This window comes from Pteronotus mesoamericanus, unplaced genomic scaffold (genome assembly GCF_021234165.1).
Source record: "Pteronotus mesoamericanus isolate MK-2021 breed Mesoamerican mustached bat unplaced genomic scaffold, CSHL_Meso_final scaffold_167, whole genome shotgun sequence".
NCBI lineage: Eukaryota > Metazoa > Chordata > Mammalia > Chiroptera > Mormoopidae > Pteronotus > Pteronotus mesoamericanus.
Window position 1 is genome coordinate 35,909,018 of NW_026555308.1, and position 22,300 is coordinate 35,931,317.

At 36.5% G+C, this 22,300-nt stretch overlaps 1 protein-coding gene across 2 annotated transcripts in view; it reads right to left on the reverse strand.

Moving 5' to 3' along the window:
- Positions 1 to 14,535: 14,535 nt before the first annotated feature.
- AP3S1 (adaptor related protein complex 3 subunit sigma 1) overlaps positions 14,536 to 22,300 on the reverse strand; it is a 67,524-nt gene continuing 59,759 nt past the window's right edge. Inside the window, exons 6-7 of one of the 2 annotated variants that reach the window (XM_054589938.1) lie at positions 21,109 to 21,149; positions 15,114 to 15,230 (exon numbers count right to left, since the gene is read on the reverse strand). In XM_054589938.1, the coding sequence (XP_054445913.1) occupies positions 21,114 to 21,149 (36 nt within the window). In that variant the 3' untranslated portion in view covers positions 15,114 to 15,230; positions 21,109 to 21,113. Of the gene's footprint in view, positions 15,231 to 21,108; positions 21,150 to 22,300 lie in introns of both variants that reach the window. The other variant, XM_054589937.1, reaches the window with a different exon arrangement.

A 22,300-nucleotide genomic window follows, 5' to 3' on the forward strand; every position in this document is an offset into this window, starting at 1 on the left:
GATATTGAAATGGCAATTTAGATCCCCGAGAGGAGCAGGGTCTAAACCAAAGCAGGGATCTCTAGCTGACAGCACCAGAGCCAAAAAAGTACACAGAAAACAGCCAGCTGCGAAAAGCAGCAGGGTTGCTTTCTGCCAGAGATGCAAGGAACCATTTAAAGGGCCAACGTATAAATTTTTGTTTGCAGTCACTTATCCTGGTCTCTGGCAAAGGTGGGGGCAGAGTGGGCTAGAGACACCTGAGGAGAGACTGGGGAAGGAGGTTTTGGGGAGAGAACTGAGAGAGTAGCTGGCGGAATCTTGGTGCTGACTAATCCCCCATGCAGCAGCAGCCATCTTGCTCAGACAGAGGCAACTCCCCCTGAGCAGCACTAGCGACAGAGGACCCAATAGCCCCACCCCCAGGTGAGATTCCACCCCGCCCTGTGCTAAGCCACCTGCTGAGTGCAGAGTGGCAGCCACAGACAGTAGATCACTGGCTAAATGGGGCACAGAGAGGCCTGGAGACACTTGAAGAGAGACTGGGGACAGAGGCTTTGGGGAGAGAGAGTAGCTGGTGGGATCCCAGTGCTGACTCCTCCCCCATGCGGTGGCAGCATGAAAGGACCCAATAATTCCACCCCCAGGAGAGACTCCGTCTGGTGCTGAGCTGTCTATGGTCGCCTTCTGAGTGCAGAGTGACTAGATTAACAACTGAAGGAGACAGCCACAGATAGTAGATTACTAGAAGCCTTGAACAGACTTCGTAAGGTCGGACAGGGACAACAAGTGACATCATCAGAGGCAGATCCAGAAAGTAAAAACAGTGGTCTCCTACCATAGAAGTTCACACTGCAAAGTCAGGAAATCAAGACAGATCAATTGAAGAAGCAGAAGTAAAAAAGAACAGTCTCACAAATAATGAGAAGACAAAGAAACACCCCCTACTTGAAGAGAAAGGAGGAATCCCCACAAAGAGAACTACATGAAATAGAGGCAAGTCATCTATCAGATATTGAGTTCCAAACAACGGTTCTAAGGAAGCTCAATGAGCTCAGTGAGCTCAGAATTACAAAAAACTACAGGGAAACTATGAAGAACTTACTGCAAACTATATCAGCATGAAAAAGGACACAGAAACTATCAATAAGAGACAAGGAGAAATGAAGAATACAATTTCTGAATTGAAGAACACAGTAGAAAGGATCAAAACCAGGCTTGATGAAGCAGTGGAATGAATCAGCGAGCTGGAGGACAAGGTAGAAGAAAGCTCTCAGAAAGAGCAAGAAAATGAAAAAAGACTCAAAAAGAATGAAGAGGCATTTAGGGAAATGCAGAGCAACTTGAAACGTAACAATATCCATATAATAGGGATACCAGAAGGAGGAGAAGAGGAGCAAGGGATAGAGAACCTGTTTGAAAAAGTCATGATGGAAAAGTTCCCTAATTGGAGGAGAGAAAAAGTCACACAAGTCCAGGAAGCACAGAGGGTCCCACTCAAGGGGAACCCAATGAGGCCCACTCCAAGACACATCATCATTAAAATGGCACATATCAAAGACAAACAGAGAATCCTAAAGTCAGCAAGGGAGAAAGAGGTAGTAACATATAAGGGAGCGCCGATACAGCTAGCAGCTGACTTCTCAACAGAAACACTACAAGCCAGAAGGGAATGGCAAGGAATATTCCAAGTCATGAAAAGCAAACACCTGCAACCAAGACTGCTCTACTCAGCAAGGCTCTCAATTAAAATAGAAGGGGAAATAAGGAGGTTCCTAGACAAAAGACTAAAAGAATACATCCCCACCAAACCAGCACTGCAAAATATGCTAAAGGGACTGCTTTAAGATGAAGAAAAAGAGTCTATGAATATCCAGTTCTTTTCACAGTTGCCAATACTTGATGTCACCAATACTTGATGTCACCAGTATTTTTTAATATGTATTAATCTGATTGTGACAATGATGTGTTATTTTAATTGTTCCTCATTATTTGGTGAAACTAAACCTGTTTTTGTAAATATCTTGCCTATTTCTATTATTTTTAAAAAGCTTTAAATGACTTTTTGGTATTCTTTATCCATTTTTTCATTAAATGTTTGTAAAATTTTCCCCTAAAAAAACACAAAACAAACCGTTAACCTCTTTTTAGATGTGTTGCAAATACTTTCCTATTCTATTACTTGCCCTTTAACTTTTTTCATATGTATATTACTGTACAGTCTTAAATGTTTAACATAGTCATACTCTTAATATTTTACTTTATAGCTTCTGGGTTTCAATATTTTACTGCAGGGTAAGAAAAATATTAGTTTCTATTTTCTCCTAAAACTCCTTAGGTTCTACATATTGATTTTTAACTCACCTTAATATTTCTTGTATAATGTGTGAAATAGGGCTCTATATTTGTTTTATTTCAAGTAACAGTGGTCCATGCACCTTATATGTTGGATAAGCCTTATTTTACCCATTGAATTGGAATATCAACCTAATCAAATGTTACATTGTTAGATACATATGTTTGTCTCTAGAATGCTCATATTTCATTGATCTACTTGATTATTTCTGTGCTGCTGTGATGCTGGTTTAATTGCTGAGATTTTATAATGGTTTTAAACTTTTTAATATTTTATAATTAACTTTGGCATTTAAAAAAATAAAAAAAAGCAATCTGCATTTAAGAAATAGAGACAGAAAAGAAAGAGAGAGAGAGAAAGAGAGAGAGAGAGAGAGAGAGAGAGAGAGATGGAACTCCTACCTTTTGCAACAATATGGATGGAACTGGAGAATTATTAAGCTAAGTGAAATAAGCCAGTTGATGAAAGACAAATACCATATGATCTCACCTATAAGTGGATTCTATTCAACAAAATAAACTAACAAAATAAACCACAGGCATGGAAACATGGAGGAGACTGAAAGTGACCAGAGGGGATGGGGAAAGAGGACCATGGTGGAAAGAAGAGGAAGGGACTAGACAAAGAACATGTATGAATAACGCATGGACATGGACAATAGAGTGGGAATTGACTGTAGGAGCGGGGGTGGGGGTGGGGTGGGTGGAGGGTAATGGGGGAAAATTGAGACAACTGTAATAGAATAAACATGGTTTATAAGTTAAAAAATAAAAATAAATTTAAAAAAAAGGATATTTTGAATATCAGTTATCTCCCACGTGGTGTAAGTTGATTGTTCTTAAGTAGTGTCTTAGATTTGATTACTATCAACTTCAACTGGTCTATCTGACTGTGGAGTATCGTCTAGCAAGAAATCTCCAGCATGAAACTTCCCAAACCACTTTTGACACACTCGAACCGTCACAGCACTTTCTCCATACATTGTACAAATCTTTTTTTTTCCATTTTGTGTTTTTTCCTCTCTTGAAATAATAAAGCATAATATGCCAAAAGTGTTATTTTCTTCCATCTTCAATATTAAAATGGCTACAAAAAATTCACCAATTTTGATTTCTTTTTTAAATGCATGGTGATATGACACCTGTCACAATACAATCTAACAAAATTGTTTTGAATGAAGTTAAAGACAACCAAGTGCTACTAGAGCCATTTTACAGAAAAAAAAAACCTAAATGAAATTTTTGGCCAACCCAATAGTTTTCATTCACTGGAGACTTCTTTCACTTCTCTGAGGAGGTCATGGCTGATCTGAGAGATACAAACACTGAAAAAAAAAAACGGGAATCTTTATTGCTTTTTTTCTTTACCATTTAGTCCCCTTATACCACCCCAGCAATCACCACACTGTTGTCCATGTCCATGAGTCCTTTCCTTTTTGCTCAATCCCTCCACCTCCTAACCTCTCCCACTATCTGTCATCTGATCTCCACTTAGGAGTCTGTCTCTGTTTTGCTTGTTAGTTCAGTTTGTTCATTAGATTTCACATACGAGTGAAGTCATATGGTATTTGTCTTTCTCTGACTGGCTTATTTCACTTAGCATAATGTTCTGCAGGTCCATTCAAAGGGTAAAATTTTCATCTTTTTTACAGCCAGAAAGTATTCCCTTGTGTAAATGTCCCATAATTGTCTTATCCACTCATCTACTGATGGATACTTGGGCTGCTTCCATGTCTTGGTGATTGTAAATAATCCTGCAATGAACATAGGAGAGCTTATGTTCTTTCGAATTATTGTTTTGGGTTTCTTTGGCTATATTCCCAGAATTGGGATCACTGGGTCAGAGACATCCATTTTTAATTTTGTGAGGTATCTCCATACTGCTTTCCACAGTGGTTGCACCAACCTGCATTCCCACCAACAGTGCAAAAGGGGTTCCCCTTTCTCCACATCCTCACCAGCACTTGTTTGTTGATTTATTGATGATAGCCATTCTGACAGGTATGAGATGGTATCTCACTGTGGTTTTAATTTGCATTTCTCTGATAGTGATGTTGAGCATCTTTTCATATGTTCATTGGCCATCTGTATGTCCTCTTTGGAGAAGTGTCTGTTCAGGTCCTTTACCCATTTTTAATTGGGTTGTTTGATTTTTTGCTGTTGTTTTGAAAGTACTTTACAAATTTTGGATATTAACTTGTTATCAGATGTATTAGCCAGTATGTTCTCCCATTCCATGTGTTGTATTTAATTTTCTTGATGATTTCCTTTGCTGTGCAAAATCTTTTTCGTTTGATGTAGTCCTATTTGCTTATTTTTTCTTTAGTTTCTCTTGCCTGGGGAGATACATCAGATATAAAATTGCTATGAGCAATGTCTAAGATTTTGCTGCTTGTTTTCTTTAAAAAAAAAATTTTATTGTTGTTCTGTTACGGTGTTCCAATTTTTCCTCCTTTGCCCTCCTCTGCCCAGCCCACCACCCACTCCCACAGTCATTCCCCACTCTGTTGTCCATGTCCATGGGTCATTCACACAAGTTCCTAGGCTAGTCCCTTCCCCATCCTTCCACCCTTATCCCCCTTCCCTCTCCCTTCTGGATGCTCTCAGTCTGTTCCTTGTTTCCATGCCTTTGGTTCTACTTTGCTCATTAGTTTATTTTGTTCATTAGGTTCCTTTTATAGGTGAGATCATATGGTATTTGTCTTTCACCGCCTAGCTTATTTAGCTTAGCATAATATTTTCCAGTTCCATCCATGCTGTCATGAAAGGAAGGAGTTCCTTCTTTCTTTCTGCTGGATAGTATTCCGCTGTGTAAATGTACCAGTTTTCTTGATCCACTCATTTACTGATGGGCCCTTAAGCTGTTTCCAGCACTTGGTTATTGTAAATAACGCTGCTATGAACATAGTGTTGCATATATTCTTTTGAATTGGTATTTCAGGGTTCTCAGGTTATATTCTCAGCAGTGGAATGGCTGGGTCAAATGCTGTCTATGGTTTCTTCTATGATTTTTATGGTTTTGGGTCAAACATTTAAGTCTTTGATCGATTTTGAATTTATTCTTATGTGTGGTGTTAGAAGATGGTCGTTTCATTTTTGTACATGTATCTGTCCAATTTTCCCAACATCATTTATTGAATAAATTATCTTTATCCCACTGTATGTGCTTACTTCCTCTGTTGAATATTAATTGACTATAAAGTTGTGGGTTTATTTCTGAGTTCTCTACTCTGTTCCATTGATCTATGTGTCTGTTTCTATGCCAGTACAGGCTGTTTTCATTACTACAGCCCTGTAGTATAGTTTGATATTAGGTAGCGTGATTCCTCCACCTTTGTTCTTCTTTCTCAGGAGATATTGTTGATGGGGCCTTTTGTGGTTCCATATAAATTTTTGAAATATTTGTTCTAGTTCTGTGAAATATGTAATTGGAATCTTTATAGGAATTGTATTGAATCTATAGATTGCTTTCAGTAGCATGGACATTTTAATGATGTTAATTCTTACTATCCCTGAACATGGTATGTGCTTCTACTTATTTATGTCTTCCTCAACTTTTTTCTTCAGTGTCATATAATTGACCAGCATAGACAAAAGTCCATGTACACGCCTTTTACATCCTTGGTTAGGTTTATTTCTAGGTATTTTATTCGTTTTGAAGCAATTTTCAATGGGATTGTTTTCTTAATTTCCCTTTCTGTTAGCTCACTATCGGCCCATAAAAGTGCAAGTGATTTTTGGGTATTAATTTTGTATCCTGCTACTTTGTTGAATTCATTTATCAGTTCTAGTTGGAACCTTTGGGGTTCTCTATGTACAGTATCATGTCATCTGCAAGTAAAGACAGCTTTATGTCTTCCTTTTGAATTTGGATACCTTTTATTTATTGTCTGATTGCTGTGGCTAGCACCTCTAGTACTATGTTGAGTAAGAGAGATGAAAGTGGATATACCTGTCTTGTTCCTGATCTTAAGGGAAACGCTTGTATTTTTTGCCCATTGACTATGATTCTGGCAGTGGGTCTGTCATATACGGCCTTTATTATTTTTAAGTATATTCCTTCTATTCCCACTTTGCTGAGAGTTTTGATCATAAATGGGTGCTGGATTTTATAAAATGCTTTTATACATCTATTGATACAATCACTTGGTTTTATGCTTCATTTTGTTTATGTGGTCAATCACATTTATTGATTTGCAAATGCTGTACCAACCTTGCATTCCAGAATAAATCTCATTTGATCATGGTGTATGATCATTTTGATACATTGCTGTATTCTGTTTGCTAATATTTTGTTGAGATTTTAGATTTTGTTGAGATTTTGTTGAGATTTTGTTGAGATTGTGTTCATCAGGGGTATTGGCATATAATTTTCTTTGTAGTTTCTTTATGTGGTTTTGGAATTAGGATAATGCTGGTCTCGTAAAATGAGTTTGAGAGCCTTCCCTCCTCTCAAATTTTATGAAATAGTTTGAGAAGGAGATGTGTTCGTTCTTCTTGGAATGTGTGGTAAAATTCACCTGTTAAACCATCTGGTCCAGGGCTTTTGTTGACTGGGAGTTTTTTGATTACTGCTTCAATTTCATTAAGTGTAATCTGTATATTCAGTTACTTTGATTCTTCCTGATTTAGTTTTAGAAGATTGTATGTTTCTAGGAATTTATCCATTTCATCTAGGTTGTCCAGGTCATTGGCATATTTGTTCATATTATTTTCTTACAATCCTTTGTATTTCTTCAGTGTCAATAGTTATTCCTCCTTTTTCATTTCTGATTTTATTTATTTGTGTCCTTTCCCTTTTTTTCTGGATGAGTCTGGTTAAAAGTTTGTCAGTTTTGTTTATCTTTTCAAAGAACAAGCTCTTTGAATCATCAATCTTTTGCATTGTTTTTTAAGATTCAATATTTCATTTATTTCTACTCTGACATTTATTATTTCCTTCCTTCTACTCAATTTGGGCTTTTTTGTTCTTTTTCAAGATCCTTTAAGTGTGAAGTTAGATTGTTTAATTGAGCTTTTTCTTTTTTTCTTTCTTTTTTTGAGATTGGCCTGTAATGCTATGGATTTCCCTCTTAGGACTGCTTTCCCAGCCTCCCACAGATTTTGGATTGTTGGGTCCTCATTTTCATTTGTTTCAAGGTATCTTTTGATTTCTTTCTTGATCTCATGTTGACTCATTTGTTGTTTAAATGTTATTTACCTTCCGTATCTTTGAATGTTTCTCAGTGTTCTTGTGACTGACTTATAGATTCATAGCATTGTGGTCAGAGAAGATACTTGATATGATTTCAATGTTCTTGAGTTTATTGAGACATTTTTTGTGTCCTAACATGTAGTCTATCCTAGAAAACATTTCATGTGCACTTGAAAAGTATGTATATTTTGCTGCTTCCGGGTGAAATATTCTGAAGGTACCAATTAAATCCATTTGATCTAGTGTATCATTTAAGGCCGCTGTCTCCTTGCTGGTTTTCTGCCTGGAAGATCTATCCATTGAAGTCAATGGGCTGTTAAAATCCCCTACTATGACTGTATTTCTGTCAATCTCTCCCTTTATGACCATCAAGATTTGTTTCACATCTTTTTTTAACTTTTATAAAAGATTGAGAGAAACATCAATGTGTGGTTGCCTCTCATGTGCCCCCTACTGGAGACCTGGCCCACAACCCAGGCATGTGTCCTGACTGGGAATCGAACCAGCGATGCTTTCGTTCACAGGCTGGCACTCAATCTACTGAGCCACACCAGCCAGAGCTGCTTCATATCTTTTGATGCTTCAATGTTGGGTGTGCAAATGTTCACGAAGGTTATATCCTCTTGTTGGATTGTTCCCTTATCATTATGTAGTATCCATCTTTGTCTCTTACTAAAGCCTTGGTTTTATATATTTTGGAAGATGGAAGTGTAGGCAGACATGGCTTGCCTCTTTGCACAACCGCATCAAATTTACAACTGAAATATAGAACGACCATCACTCAGAACCATCAGAAATCAAGTTAAATGGAAGTCTGACAACTATGGAATTAAAGAAACCACATCCATCCAAAGTGGTAGGAGGGGCACAGATGCAGAATGGGCTGGTCCAACACCCACATGTGGTGGATAAAAATTCAGGAGGGATATCTTGGGAGCAAGGAGTTCCAGCCCCATACTTGGCTTCCCAGCCCAGGGTTCCATTGCCAGAAAAATAAGTTCCCACAAATTCTGGCTGCAAAAACCAGTGGGGATAGAGGTGGTGGAAGAAAACTTCTGGAGTCCCAAGCAGTTCCTCTTAAAGAACACACACATGGAATCATTGTCTCAAACTCACTGCCTCTGAGCTCCAGCACCGGGGTTGCAGCTTGAAAGGCACCAATGACATACTGGGAGAAACTGAAGTGCCTGGCATGAAGGTGAACAGAGGCCACTGTCCCTTTTCTAAACCCTCCTCCATAGAGCCACAGAGCTGGTAAGCTGGTGTCATATCTCAGACTCCATCAACCTGGCTCACACTGTTTGACATGCCTTGGAGATCCCCAGAGACTCTGCTCCACCCAATTTATGGGCTTGCCCAAACTGCTTTTCCATATGAATGACTGCTCTTGGTTCATGCTGCACAACTTCCTAAATCCTCTCAGACAAGCAATAACTGGCATCACTGAACCCCAGGCGTGCCACTAGAAGCAGCCAGCCTAGATACACAGCTTGACTTTGCCTGGGAATCTCCAAGCCCAGCACAAGTAACAGCTATCTCAGATTGCTTTAGAGCTCAGGCAGGGTCACCCTGGGCAAAACATAGGTGGGAGCTGACCTTGACCTGCACTACCTGGGAAAATCCAGGGCCAGAGCACCCAGTGGACAGCTACAGACCATGTCAGAGCACCACCACCCTGCCCCTTCACAGCTGATCCGCCACAGGGGGCAGAGGTTGGTGCTAAGTGTTCACAGTCAATCACTGCAACTGACTGGCCTGGGTAAATCTCTCCCATTGATCTGCCAACAGCAACAAAGTCTCAACTACAAGAGAAGGGTGTACTCAGCCCACACAAAAGGTGTACCTTGACTACCCAGCCTGGGTGATAGCAGAGGCTGTGCCACTGGACCCTACAGGATACCTACTACATTAGGCCACATTACCAAGAAAAGGAGTCAAAGTAGCTTTGCCTAATACATAGAAACAAACACAGGGAGGCTGCCAAAACAAGGAGACAAAGAAACATAGCCCAAATGAAAGAACAAATCAGAACTACAGAAAAAAAGTTACATGGAGATAAGCAATCTACCACATGTACAATTCAAAACACTGGTTATTAAGGATGCTCAAGGAACTGAGTGAGGACCCCAGCAGCATAAAACAGATCCAGTCAGAAATGAAGAATACAGTACTTGAAATAAAGAATAATTTACAGGGAAACAACAGTAGAGTAGATGAAGCTGAGAATCAAATCAATGATTTGGAACATGAGGAAGCAAAAAGCAACCAATCAGAACAAGAAAAAAGAAATTTAAAAAATGAAGATAGTGTAAGCAGTCTCTGGGACAACTTCAAGAGATCTAACATTTGTATCAGTGGGGTGCCAGAAGGAGGAGAGAAAGAGCAAGAAATTGGAAAGAGCAAGAAATTGGAAATAATGAAAGAACACTTCTCTAATTTGGTGAAGGAAATACATACGCAAGTCCAGAAAGCACAGTTAGTCCCAAACAAGATGGGTGCAAAGAGGGCCACACCAGAACACATCATAATTAAAATGCCAAAGGTAAAAAAAAAGATAAAGAGAGAATCTTAAAGGTAGTCAGAGAAGAGAAGTTAGTTACCTACAGAAGAGTTCCTATAAGACTGTCAGCTGAGTTCTCAAAAGAAAGTTTGCAGCCTAGAAGGGATTGCCAAGACATATTCAAAATCATGAATAGCAGAGACCTACAGCCAACATTGCTCTACCCAGCAAAGCTATCATTTAGAATTGAAAGGGCAGATAGCTTCCCAGACAAGAAAAAACTAAGGGAGTTCAACATCACCAAACCATTATTAAATGAAGTGTTAAAGGGACTTATTTAAGAAGATCAAAACTATGAACAATAAAATGGCAAAAATACTTATCTATTGACCATTGAATCAAAAAAACAAACGAAGCAAACAAGAACAGAGACAGAATCATGGATATGGAGAGCATTCTGATGGTTGCCAGCGGGAAGGGGCGTGTGTGGGAATGGGTGAAGAGGTGAGGGGATTAAGAAGTAGAAACTGGTAGTTATAGAATGTAAAGTACCATATAGGAAATAGAGTAGCCACAGAACTTATATGCCTGCCCCACGGACATGAACAAAGGTGGGGGGATTACCTGAACACTGGGGGGTGCTGGGTGGATGGGTGGACAGGGGGAAAAATCAGGACAACTGTAATAGCATAATCAATAATATATAATTAAAAAAATAAATAAGTACTGCTTATTTATAAGTACTGCTGCCCCAACTTTTTTTTCTTTCCAATTTGCATAAAATATCTTTCCCATCCCCTTACTTTTAACTTGTGTGTATCTTTCATCCTGAGATTGGTCTTTTGGGGGCAGTATATGTATGGGTCTTGTGTTCTTATCCATTCAGTCACCCTATGTCTTTTGGTTGGAGCATTTACGGCATTTACATTTAAGGTGATTATTGATAGATACATACATAGTGCTATTTTATTGTTAGACTGTTTTCCTCTGCTTTTTTTCCTTCTTCTTAAAGCAAGACCTTTAGCATTTGTTGCAGTACTGGTTTGGTGTTAACAAACTCCCTTCACTTTTTCTCGTCTGGGAAGCTCCTTATTTCTCCTTCGATTTTAAATGATAGCCTTGCTGGGTAAAGTAGTCTTGGTAGTAGGTCTTGGCTTTCCATCACCTTGAATATTTCAAGACATGACACTCCCTTCTGGCCTGAAATGTTTCTGTTGAGTAATCAGATATCAACCTAATTGGTGCTCCCTTGTAGGTAACTACCTGTTTTATCTTGCAGCTTTTAGGATTCTCTCCTTGTCTTTAAGCCTTGTCATTTTAATTCTGATGTGTCTTGGTGTAGGCCTCTTTTGGACCAACTTGTTTAGGACCCTTGAGCTTCCTGGACTTGAGTGACTTTCCTTCACCGTATTAGGGAAGTTTTTGGTCATTATTTCTTCAATTAGCTTCTCAATCCCTTGCTCACTCTCTTCTCTTATTCCCATGAGGTGGATATTGTTATATTCCACATTGTCCAAAATATTTCTTAAGCTCTTCTCATTTAAAATTTTTTCTTTCTTTTTGCTGCTCTGCCTGGGTGTTTTTTTTCTGTCTTCTGAAACACTGATTCAGTCATCTGCTTCATCTAACCTACTGTTTATTCCATCCAGTGTATTATTTATTTCAGATGTTGCATTCTCTTATTTCTTTTTTATGGTTTCTATGTCTTTTTTCATGCTGTTGAGTATCTTTATAATCATTGCTCTAAACTATATCTGATAAATTGTTTGCATCCATTTCATCTAGTTCTTCTGGAGAATTCTCTTGTTTCATTTGGGGTCTGTTTCTTTGTCTTCCGATTTTGGTTGCTTCTATTTTCCACCTTAGTTGTTAAACTAATCAAGCTCTGATCAGCATTTCAGCTTCAGCGCCACAGGGTGGGGCAGAGTAATTCCTGTGGGTGGGGCTATTGCTTCCCCTCAGGCTGATGCCATTTGGAGAGGAGTGCTCTGACTGAGAAAGATGGCTTCTGCAGCATGAGAAATGATTCAGTACAGGGATCCTGGTATCTGTTCCTTCAGTTCTCTCCCCAGAGCCACCAACCCCAAACTCTCCTCAAGTGTCTCTAGTATATTCTTCCTTCCCTCTGCCAGAGTCCAGGGTAAGTGGCTGCAAATGAAATTTTGTGCATTGGTCCTTTAAGAGGCTCTCTGTATCTCCAGCCATTTCTCCCTGGCAGACAGAAACCCTGCTGCTTTTCACAGCCGGATGCGATCTGGGTTCCTTTCTGGCTCTGGTGCTATCAGCTGGGGAGTCCAACTTGGGGCTTAGACCCTATGCTTCTCAGGGGGAACCCCATATCCACTGAAATATCCCCCTGGAACTTCAGCTGCTGTCCATGCAAGCCCAGCCAACCCTCTCGCACCTCCTCCACACTGCCTACCAGTTCTGTGGTGGTAAAGTGGTTTCTTCTGTCTTTTCTTGGTTATAAGGCCTCTCCACCTAGTGTTCAGTTGGTTATCCTGGATAATTTCTCCACAATTTAGTTGTAATTCCATATTGGTCCTGGGAGGAGGTTAATGTAGCTTCCACTTAGTCCTCTGCCATCTTGGATCCCCAAACTCTTTTCTTAGGTATTGTTACATATATTGGGTGCGTAGGACTGGCTTGAACGTTATGACTTAATGTGAGTCACACAAATGCATATGTACCTGATATATGTAACAATATTTAAGAAAAGAGTTTGTTTGTATCTCAGATCAGTCATGACCTCTGCTAGGTTAGATATATTCCTAGGTAGTTGGGATCCAAGATGGCAGCAGAGTAGGTGTAAGTAACACGTACCTCCTCCCAGGATCAAACTGGAATTACAACTAAAATACAGAACCATCGACCTGAATAACCAATCAAAGACCAGCTGAACAGAAGTCTTATAACCAAGGATTTACAGAGGAGGTCACATTGAAACTGGAAGGAAGGGCAGAGGTATGAAAAGGGCTAGCCCTGTTCCTATTGGCAGTGGCTGAGATTCTGCAGGGATACCTCAGCTGCAAAGGTTCCCCCTGAGGAGCAAGGGGTTTCAACCCCATGCTGGGTCCCCAGGCCAAGAGCACCAAAGCTATAAAGAAGAACCCACATAGTATCTGTCTATGGAAATCAGTGAGGATTCTGTCCACCAGGGAGAGACAAGAGTCTGCAAGAGATCCAGATGCCCTCTTCAAGGGTCAACACACAAAATCTTGTTTGTAGCCACTCACCCTTGGCTCTGAGAAAGAGGGGAGAGAGCAGACTAGAGTCTCGTGACAGCAGAATGGGGTTTGTGGCTCTAGGAAGAGGATAAAGCTAAAGGTACAACTTCCAGAGTCCCTCTGCTGAGCCCCTCTCCCAAACTGTAGATCCTATTGTTCTTGGGTGGAGTGTTCCTGTCCATATGGCAGCAGCCTGGGGGAAGGCAACAGCCCCACCCTCTAGACTCCCTGTTGCCACAAAATGCAGAGCTTGAGCCCTGCAGAGGAGTCAGCTGCCTGGATCCAGAGTTTAGAGGTCTGGCAGACTCAGTGGGTATCAATAACTGAGTTCTGTGGCTCTGGGGTGGGAGCTATTCACCCCCATCTTCCCCTGAGCCTGACTGACACCTCCCCCAGCACATTCCCCTCACTATGATCCACTAGCCCCACCCTGTGGACTCTTGGTAGTTCTACCCTCCTGACTTCTAGCAGCCTGCCTACCAGAGCTCAGGAACTCTAGGAGGTCCAGCAGATACCAGGACAGACAAGAGTATGTGTGGCTCTGGGGCCAAGGTCAACCCTTCCACCTTCATGTGAGCCTGACTGGTGCCTACTCATCACAGAAGATGCACTAGGCCCCACCCTTTGGACTCCCTTGCAGCACCTCTCTGACAAACTTGGGCTCTCCAGGAGGTCCATGCAGAATCTGGGAGAGACTGAGTTGTGTGGCCATATTTCATTTGCATACCCACCTGGAGGAGAGTCCTTCCTTCACATGCCCAAATCTTGGTTTCAAAGAGAATATCTTAGGACAGATAACTAGAACTGTAAGGAAAACCTTTGGTCTAACTAGAAGAGAAATCCTACTCATGGTTCCCGAGGTAAGGCCAAATAAGAAAATGTGGCCAATTATGAGAAATTAGAATAAAAGTGTTAGGACTTAAAACAATGGTATAGCTTTGACTTTGGGATGGAAAAGTCGGTGGAGCCTCGAAGAATTTTGTATTCAAAAGCAACTAAGTATTTGCTGAAATTATTTTTCAATATCTGAGCAAGAAGGGAACAGATTCAAGGTTTAAATCTATATATATAAAATAAATTCTGCAATTTTTAGAAGGAGATTTGTTATCTCCCACTCCAGAACTCATCCTATACAGTGTGTTATAAGATACACTACTCTTGACTGTGAAATAATGGATCTTTAGAAAAATTTAGTGAGTTTCTGAATATTAAAAACAGAAGTATAAATTAAATAAGTCATCATTAACAGCTGCTTAACAGTGACAAAATATACTTTTATTTACTTTGTTGAGTCAGAGGGTCATAAAAAAAATTATTGCTAAAGTAGATATCAGACAAACAGAAAGGTGCTTTAGAAGTCCAGTTACCTTGGAGTTTATTTAAACTAATAGGAAAGGTCATAATGTTTTCATGCAATACATACTTGGTTCTTTAAATAACAATTGTGACAAATAACAGAAAGAATTAAGGAATGTTGCACTTGTGATTTATACAAAACACCAACATTTTGGGTTGTACATAATTTAAAGAAATGTTCCAAACACTTTTTGAAATACTGTTGTAGTCAATACATAGAGGCATGCCTTAGGTGGGCACAGGAATGCAGTTTAGAAAAGGAAAAAAAAAAAATCATACTGGAACTACTCAATTTCTTCAAAATCACTGAGCAAGAAGAAAAACAACATTGAACCGCCATATTGATTTTACACAACTTCTATACAGTACCTTGACTTAAATCCAAGAGCAAAAGTTAAGACTCTCCTCCATTTTTTGGTAAACAACTGCATGGTAAACTTAGATGACTTTTCCCCCTGGATTTTACCTGGGAGTGGCCTTTAAAATTTTTTTATTTAAAAGAGGGCAGGTTTGGCACTTTTATACTGATGTCACCAATGTTAATATTTCTTGGGATCTCAGGAAGATTCATATTCTTTACAGCTGATACAGCACGGGCTGGAGCTCCCGCTAAGCCAGCCTGTATACAGAAGCAAATAAAAGAAAAAGAAAATGTACAACTCAGGTGTAGCTCATCAAAAAACACTAAAAATGGAGGACAATAATAAAAACCTTTTATATAACAAGCTTAGAGACCACATGGTAAGTTTGAATTGACATGGGATGATTACTTTGAAATACTAATCTATAAAGAGAAAACAACTGACATTAAAAAATACAGTAAACACATGCAATGATAACAATGTAAAGATTTAAATACAAATTAAACTGTACTATTTAGATAGTACACACAATACTCAAATTAAAAAGCTAGATCTTCATCTATATCTTGATATAACTGACATGTAAGCATGAAGCATATTTTACATTATTTTACATTATTAGACATCTCTTACAATAATCATAATATATTTTGGGGTTTTTTTTTTGCTTTAAAATGGCATTTATTATCAATATATACTGTGAAATAAAAACAAAGTAATAGATCATGCTTGTTCAGTTTCTTAGGGTGAATGCCTTAAAACATTTAAAAACAATATTTTTAATTTTTTTAAATTGTGAAGGTTATTCTAAACTTTAAAGAAAGTTCTAGAATATTAAAAAAAAATCAGGCTTTTAAAGCCTCAATCCAAAGAGAACAGTTCTACCTAAAAATGAAACTGCAACAAGAGGATCATTCCAATCTTTGATACATTAGTAAAGACATAACGATTGAAAAGAATCTATCATATCAAGTAAGTTCAACAACATATGTTTAGTTTATAACACAAATTTAAAAAACAGCACAAATGCAAAAGATAGTGTGTATATATATATAAATATAAATAAAAATTAAAATTTCTAGTAGCACTAGTATATAATATTTCACTTTTATCTTAGTAGGAAAATTTATAATTTTGTGAAGTAATTTTGAAAGAAAATATGCTTAAAAATAAAAGAAAAATGAATATACATCATTTTTTCTGAAATAGCCAGAAATCAACAGTCTTCACATTTTTAAGGTTTAATTTATATATCAATTAGATTTCATCAATTTTTATTCAAGCTATATAACAGAGCCAACAAATACATTCGATTTGTGGAATACATCGTCTTGCACAAAAGCAGACACTTAACAAAAAAATATCTACTTTGATTAGATTACATATATACAGGGGTGGGCAAAATTAGGTTTACAGTTGTTTGTATGGAAAATAATACAATAATTAAAACATAACAGAAAAATAAACCGTTTCACTTACAACTATAAACCTATTTTCACCCCACCCTGTATAAGAAGCAATGTTTATGTAATTAGAGACACTAGTTTTAAAGTCCCTTTTTGTAATTTTAGGTTTTTTTCTCTCTCAAGTAATCCTACCTTTCTTGTTAATTAAAAAAAAATAATAATAAAGCTGTTACCTGAGAAAAATCTTGACTGATACAAAATAGGCCAGTGTAAACTATTTGCTGAATAAAGGATACAAACATTGTTAAGCAATGAAGTAAAAGCCATGGATTATCAAGTCAGAATTGGAAATAATAGAAAAATCTGTAAAATAGTATTAATAATAGATATGGTCCACACAGGCAATGATAAGAGTGACATCAATGAAACACTCCATACCCAATTAAAGACTTATTAGGGCTGGGACTTCAATTTTTATAATTTAATAGGGATTAGTTGTTTTTGATGTATAACTAAAAATTTGACTGACCTCTACATTTATACCTTCCTGAAGTAAAGCAGTTTTAGTTATACCCCACTTCCTTCCTACAGCACCCAAAGACAAAGATACATATGAATATTACCTAGGGTAGCATAAATTATATTGAAAAATATCTTTAAGTTGATCAGTTCAAGTTCAATGTCTAGCTACCAAAATTTAGAATTGTGAAAGATCAAAGAAGAATTCAGTTCAAATAACTTTACCATTTATAGGCTCTCTTCCTTTAACCAGGTAGTATATTGTCTCCCAAGGGCAGAGAGGGACTTACTTTACAAAATTAAACATCCTGGAACTAGTATCATTTTTCCAGGAAGAAGAATTTTATAATTTTTCTAAATAGCAAACTAATTTGCCACTATTTTTACTTGAAATTTCTATAAAGGGTACACATAATGAGTAGGCTACAGAAAAGTATTGATAAGATACATGAATATAAATATTTAAAAAGGCATAAATTATTAGAGGATTTTATGAAAGAGAGAAAAAGTAGATATGTGTGTGTTTTACTGGATGTTATGATTTATATTTATAGTTAAAATAATTGTTTTCAGTATTAAACTAAATATAATTGTCAAGAAGCCTTCTTTTCCATAATACCTTATACCATGAAGGGCTACACTAAAGCGAAGAAAATGAGAATAAAAATGCATCCTGTTTAAATTTCATTAGATTAACTCATTTCTTTGTGACCAAAGATGGTGTTGACTGTTGGCTACTAATAAGAACATATAAAGTCAATAGCATATATGTGCCAAGTTCTTACTATGTAAAAACAAAAGAAGTTTTTAAGTACAACAAATTACAGTTCTTCTAAACATAAGCAGCAAGCTATAGACATGCAAAGGATGGTAACTATTCAGAACACACAAATGAATTAAAAGAATCAAATTATTTCTCAAGCATGTTCAATACTTTTGTGTAGAATGTCACACAATCTTAAAATTGTAATGTGTATGTCAATTATGTTTTAATTAAACATTTTAAGAAATCAGATTCTACAGAATATAAAATGTAAGGAAAAATACAAGGATTGTTGATTAAGTAGATGTTTAAATGAGCTATCAATGTTTATACATAAAAACCTAGGGCTTAAAAAAAAAACTTCTTTACCAGGTAGTCAACACCCAAGCTGCTATAAAATCAATTTCATTTTCAGACTTTCATGAAAGTGAAGCCTGAAAGTTTTATTAAAAAATAAAATGCAGAAGTAATGTGCCACTAGAAAATCAATTTGCTAACACAGAGGTGTAATTCTGATCTTATTTAAGTTTTTTTTTCAGTAAGATATATTCAAAGCAAGATAACTTTTACTAACATTCAAACTTATAGAAATTAAGTTTACCTGACTTGTTAGTAGTTTATACAATTTAAAGTGTAAAAATAAGATATTTCTGACAGTACAACATAGTTCTTAAAGATTTAAGATTACACAGTTGACACGAGCAGAAATAAAAAGAATGAAACCCTACTGGAGAAATAACTTGCTTCCATCTATGTTATTTTACTCGAGCACCACCAATGGCAGGTAAACTGCAGCAACTCCACTAACAAAAACAAATATATGAATCCAAAGCTGTTAAGAGTATGAATTAGATGAAAGAATGAAGTACAGTATATAAAAGAATGGTCATGTTTTCTCTCCCATGAGATTAAATTAACAGAATTAAGAGAAAGAAAACAAAATGAAGTCTGCAAGTATACCAAAATGAGGCCAAACAGATAGAAGACTTATACAGACATACTCTCAGAAATTTCAAGCACTAAAATCACAAAGATAGTAATGGATGGATATGATTTTTTTATTTTGTTTTTAAATTGCCAGACCCAAAAATAAACAAAATATATGCAAGCAAAACTGAAAAAGCAGCATTACTAAAATATATTTCAAAAAATCTGAAGCTCCCTTTTCCTCATGCAATATCAATTAACTTTCTCAAAGGGAAAAGGACTCTAAAATTTATTTCATCTAAGACATTAAATACCAACCTACCATCTTAAAATATTTTTTCAAGCTTGAAACATAGCATAAGAAGATGGTAGCTGGAATAATTTGTATATACTAAAACCTTTGCACACCCTTCCTGATGGAATTTGGTATATGCACATTCAAAATTTTGACCTAACAGCGAAGTGAAAGAACATCAACATTAATAAACACAGTATTAAATGGTTTCAGACTCAAAATCATTAACAAAATAATGGCAGATTTTGGAAAATGTTTTAAATAAAATAGAAAATGTCAATATTTAAATTTCTGAATGTAAGGTGGAATAACTTTTAATCTGGGAACTAATAATAGGCTTGCTCTTTGCATTAAAGACAGTGCTTTAATATAGCAATTATAAATAAAGATATTAGAAATACGGATGACAATCTTCTAGTGAGCAAAAACATAGAATTTTATAAAAAATTTATCAATATTGGAATATTTAAAATTTTTAAAACCTTTCAAGTTACTTATAATTTTATATAATCCTCATTTATAGTTTTAATTTATAGCACAGGATTTGTCTGTGTGAAATAAATATAGCAGACAAAAGCCATTCATGGATTTAACGTAACAGTTTTGACCATTACAAGCGACCTCAGGGGTCCTCACCATACTTTTTGTAGAAGAGCAGAATAACTGTGTGTGTCAGCATAGAGGGGCAGAACCAACTCACAAGTTGACTTTCCAACATCTGTCACTTAGGCCCACTTTTCTTATTCTATACTCTTTAAAAATAGACACTTGATTTAGAAAAGAGAAAAAGCTAACTACTACTTCTAGGTATGGAAGTTAAGAGACTCAGGTGTTGATGGTTCCTTGCTAGAAAACAGCAATTTAACATAAATTAAAGACTGGAACATAGAAATTGACAGTGATTTGGCTCAACAGAGTGAATGACACCATTATTTATTTTCTATTGCAGGGATAAAGTAATATGGATACAGGGACAAAACATGGTACTCCCAGCTTCATGATACAGCCCATGATCTTGGGATAAGAAATTATAAAGCCACCTGTCTGTTGCTGCTTCTCAAACACATCCAGAAAGTAATGATTTAGTGGCTAAAAACTATACCATATTCTCAGTGACATTTTCCTAATTAGTAAGGAAGGTAATCTAACTTGTTAAATTTATAGGTGTTTTTCCTCCATAAGACTCAATAAAGTATTTTTATTTTGAAATTTTTAAATGGGGTTCTATTAACATTTTCACTTTTCCTGAAATGGCTTTGTATAAAAAAGTTGTTCATCATGTACATGAAAAATGTTTAAAAAATACTTCACACAGTTAACTTATAGTGTGAAAAACTGTACAGAAAATACCAGAGAAAATTTAGTTTTTTAAAGCTAGGAGTCTATTGAAAACATATCTGATATTTATCAATATGTTTTGCAAAAATATTCAAGGTTTATAATATTTTATTGAGTCTTACTATGACATATTAGGATGTGAGAAGGTTGGTACAGTGGAAATCCATTTTATTTTGGTAAATATAATTAATTCTATTTTTTTATAGCACTAATTTCAAATTTAAAAGATTTCCGATCTTGCTTTTTCATTGGCCCCTTTTAATATATACCTGTTAATCAAAATTAGTAAAAGCAATTCTGTTAAGACTTTGGAAATGAAAACCATTACAGGGCTATGTGGGGTACCATTTAGCAGTCACTATTCTAAGCCTTCACTGATTTCCACTTTGCAAAACTCTGAAGTTTAAGCTTTTGGTTTTTAAATTCACAGCTTCTAAAACCTAGCAGGCAATTTTATGTTAGAATCCTAATTTAGAAAGATGGGGAAAAAATCTGTGAAAGTTAAAGTAAGATTGGTTCTGCCATTTGATGCTCAACATAAACTCTAAATTTAATATACAAAATAAATTGTCATTTCTACAAAATGTAATTTGTCAGGATAAAATGACAATGTTTTAAAAAAGAACAAAAAATTCAAACTTTCCTTTTACAATGCAGGCAGACAAAACAGAACAAACATGACATTAATGATATACTAGTAAAATACACTAAGTCCAATAAAAGATGAAGAAATTACAAGGAGAAACTAGAATGAAAAATAGGCTACAGGGACTATATGGGTTCATTAACACAAAGAATTTTTGAGTCTGGCCTAAATAATTAATTGCCTTTGACATCATTTTGCTTTCCCTTTTGTTAAAGTACATTTTTCCCAAAGTCAGCAATACCTTGTCTACCTGTCCTGTCTGGGAGATTGAAAGATAAAGGTCTGTAAGAGAGAAGAATGGAAAGAGCTAGAAAGATCACGATGTTCCAAAAAAAAGAGGACTGACTGTAAAAAAGTAGTGACTAAATTCAGAGCCATTTATTCATCTTATAAATAACATGAAATACATAAAAACTAACAAGTCTTCCCACCCCACCCATCTACCTCCACCCCAGGGAGTCCTTTCATTCCTATGCAGATTCCTGGGTGCCTCTCAGACTTTCCCCAAATCCCACCACTTCCCAGCTTAAGCCCTCCTTTCCCAATATCCCAATGACATAGCAAACCATTTTTCTATCAGAACAGGACAGATGAAAATACATTTAGAGCATATCTTTCCTTCTTTGTTTAAAGATCTGGGTGATCTTTGCTCCTACCTGTCTAGGCATTGGGAATTAAACTGGTTCACTTTTGACTGTCATTGAAAATATACTATCATTAACCCAAAATAATAAAATCTTCGATATGTGACAAAGTAAAGGCACTTAGATAGAGCCATATTATGCTTTAAAAGCTGTATCTTAATTAAACCCAGGCTGATTTTAAAAAGATAATGCTATTCTAAATATTACTTAAATTAATTTTAAAATATGATAACTTGCTCTTGTCATTAAACATGATACTCTGGATTTTAATTAAGTCTTTCCTGGTAAGTTTTTGCTTACATAATAAATTTTAACTAAAATTTAATAAGAGGCAGATTAATTAAAGTTTATAGTTTGCTTTCATGTGCTCTTGGATTATTCTGCAGTCATATGTTTGGTAGATATAACCAATTTAAGTAACATGGAAATGGAACCCACATGAAAATTTTTGACATTCCAGCATCTGGAATAAAGCTGGCAGCCTTCCAAACATACTTAAAATATATGAAAATTACTGAAAAATTACTGAGTAAACATTACTTTTCAACACAATTTCTTAAAATATAATCAGGACTAATGGGCCTCACTTTGACTCAAAATCCTATTTTATAACTAAGTATTAGCAGACATCACATGTAGAGAAACTCCTGATAAATATATGTTGTGGTTTATACCCAATCAGATTTAAAACATACTTTCTTGTAGAGGAGAAAAAGAAAAACTAGTCTGGTAGCAGATAACAACTGCCTGTACGTCAAGATGATCAGTGGCAGAAAAATGGCAGTATTC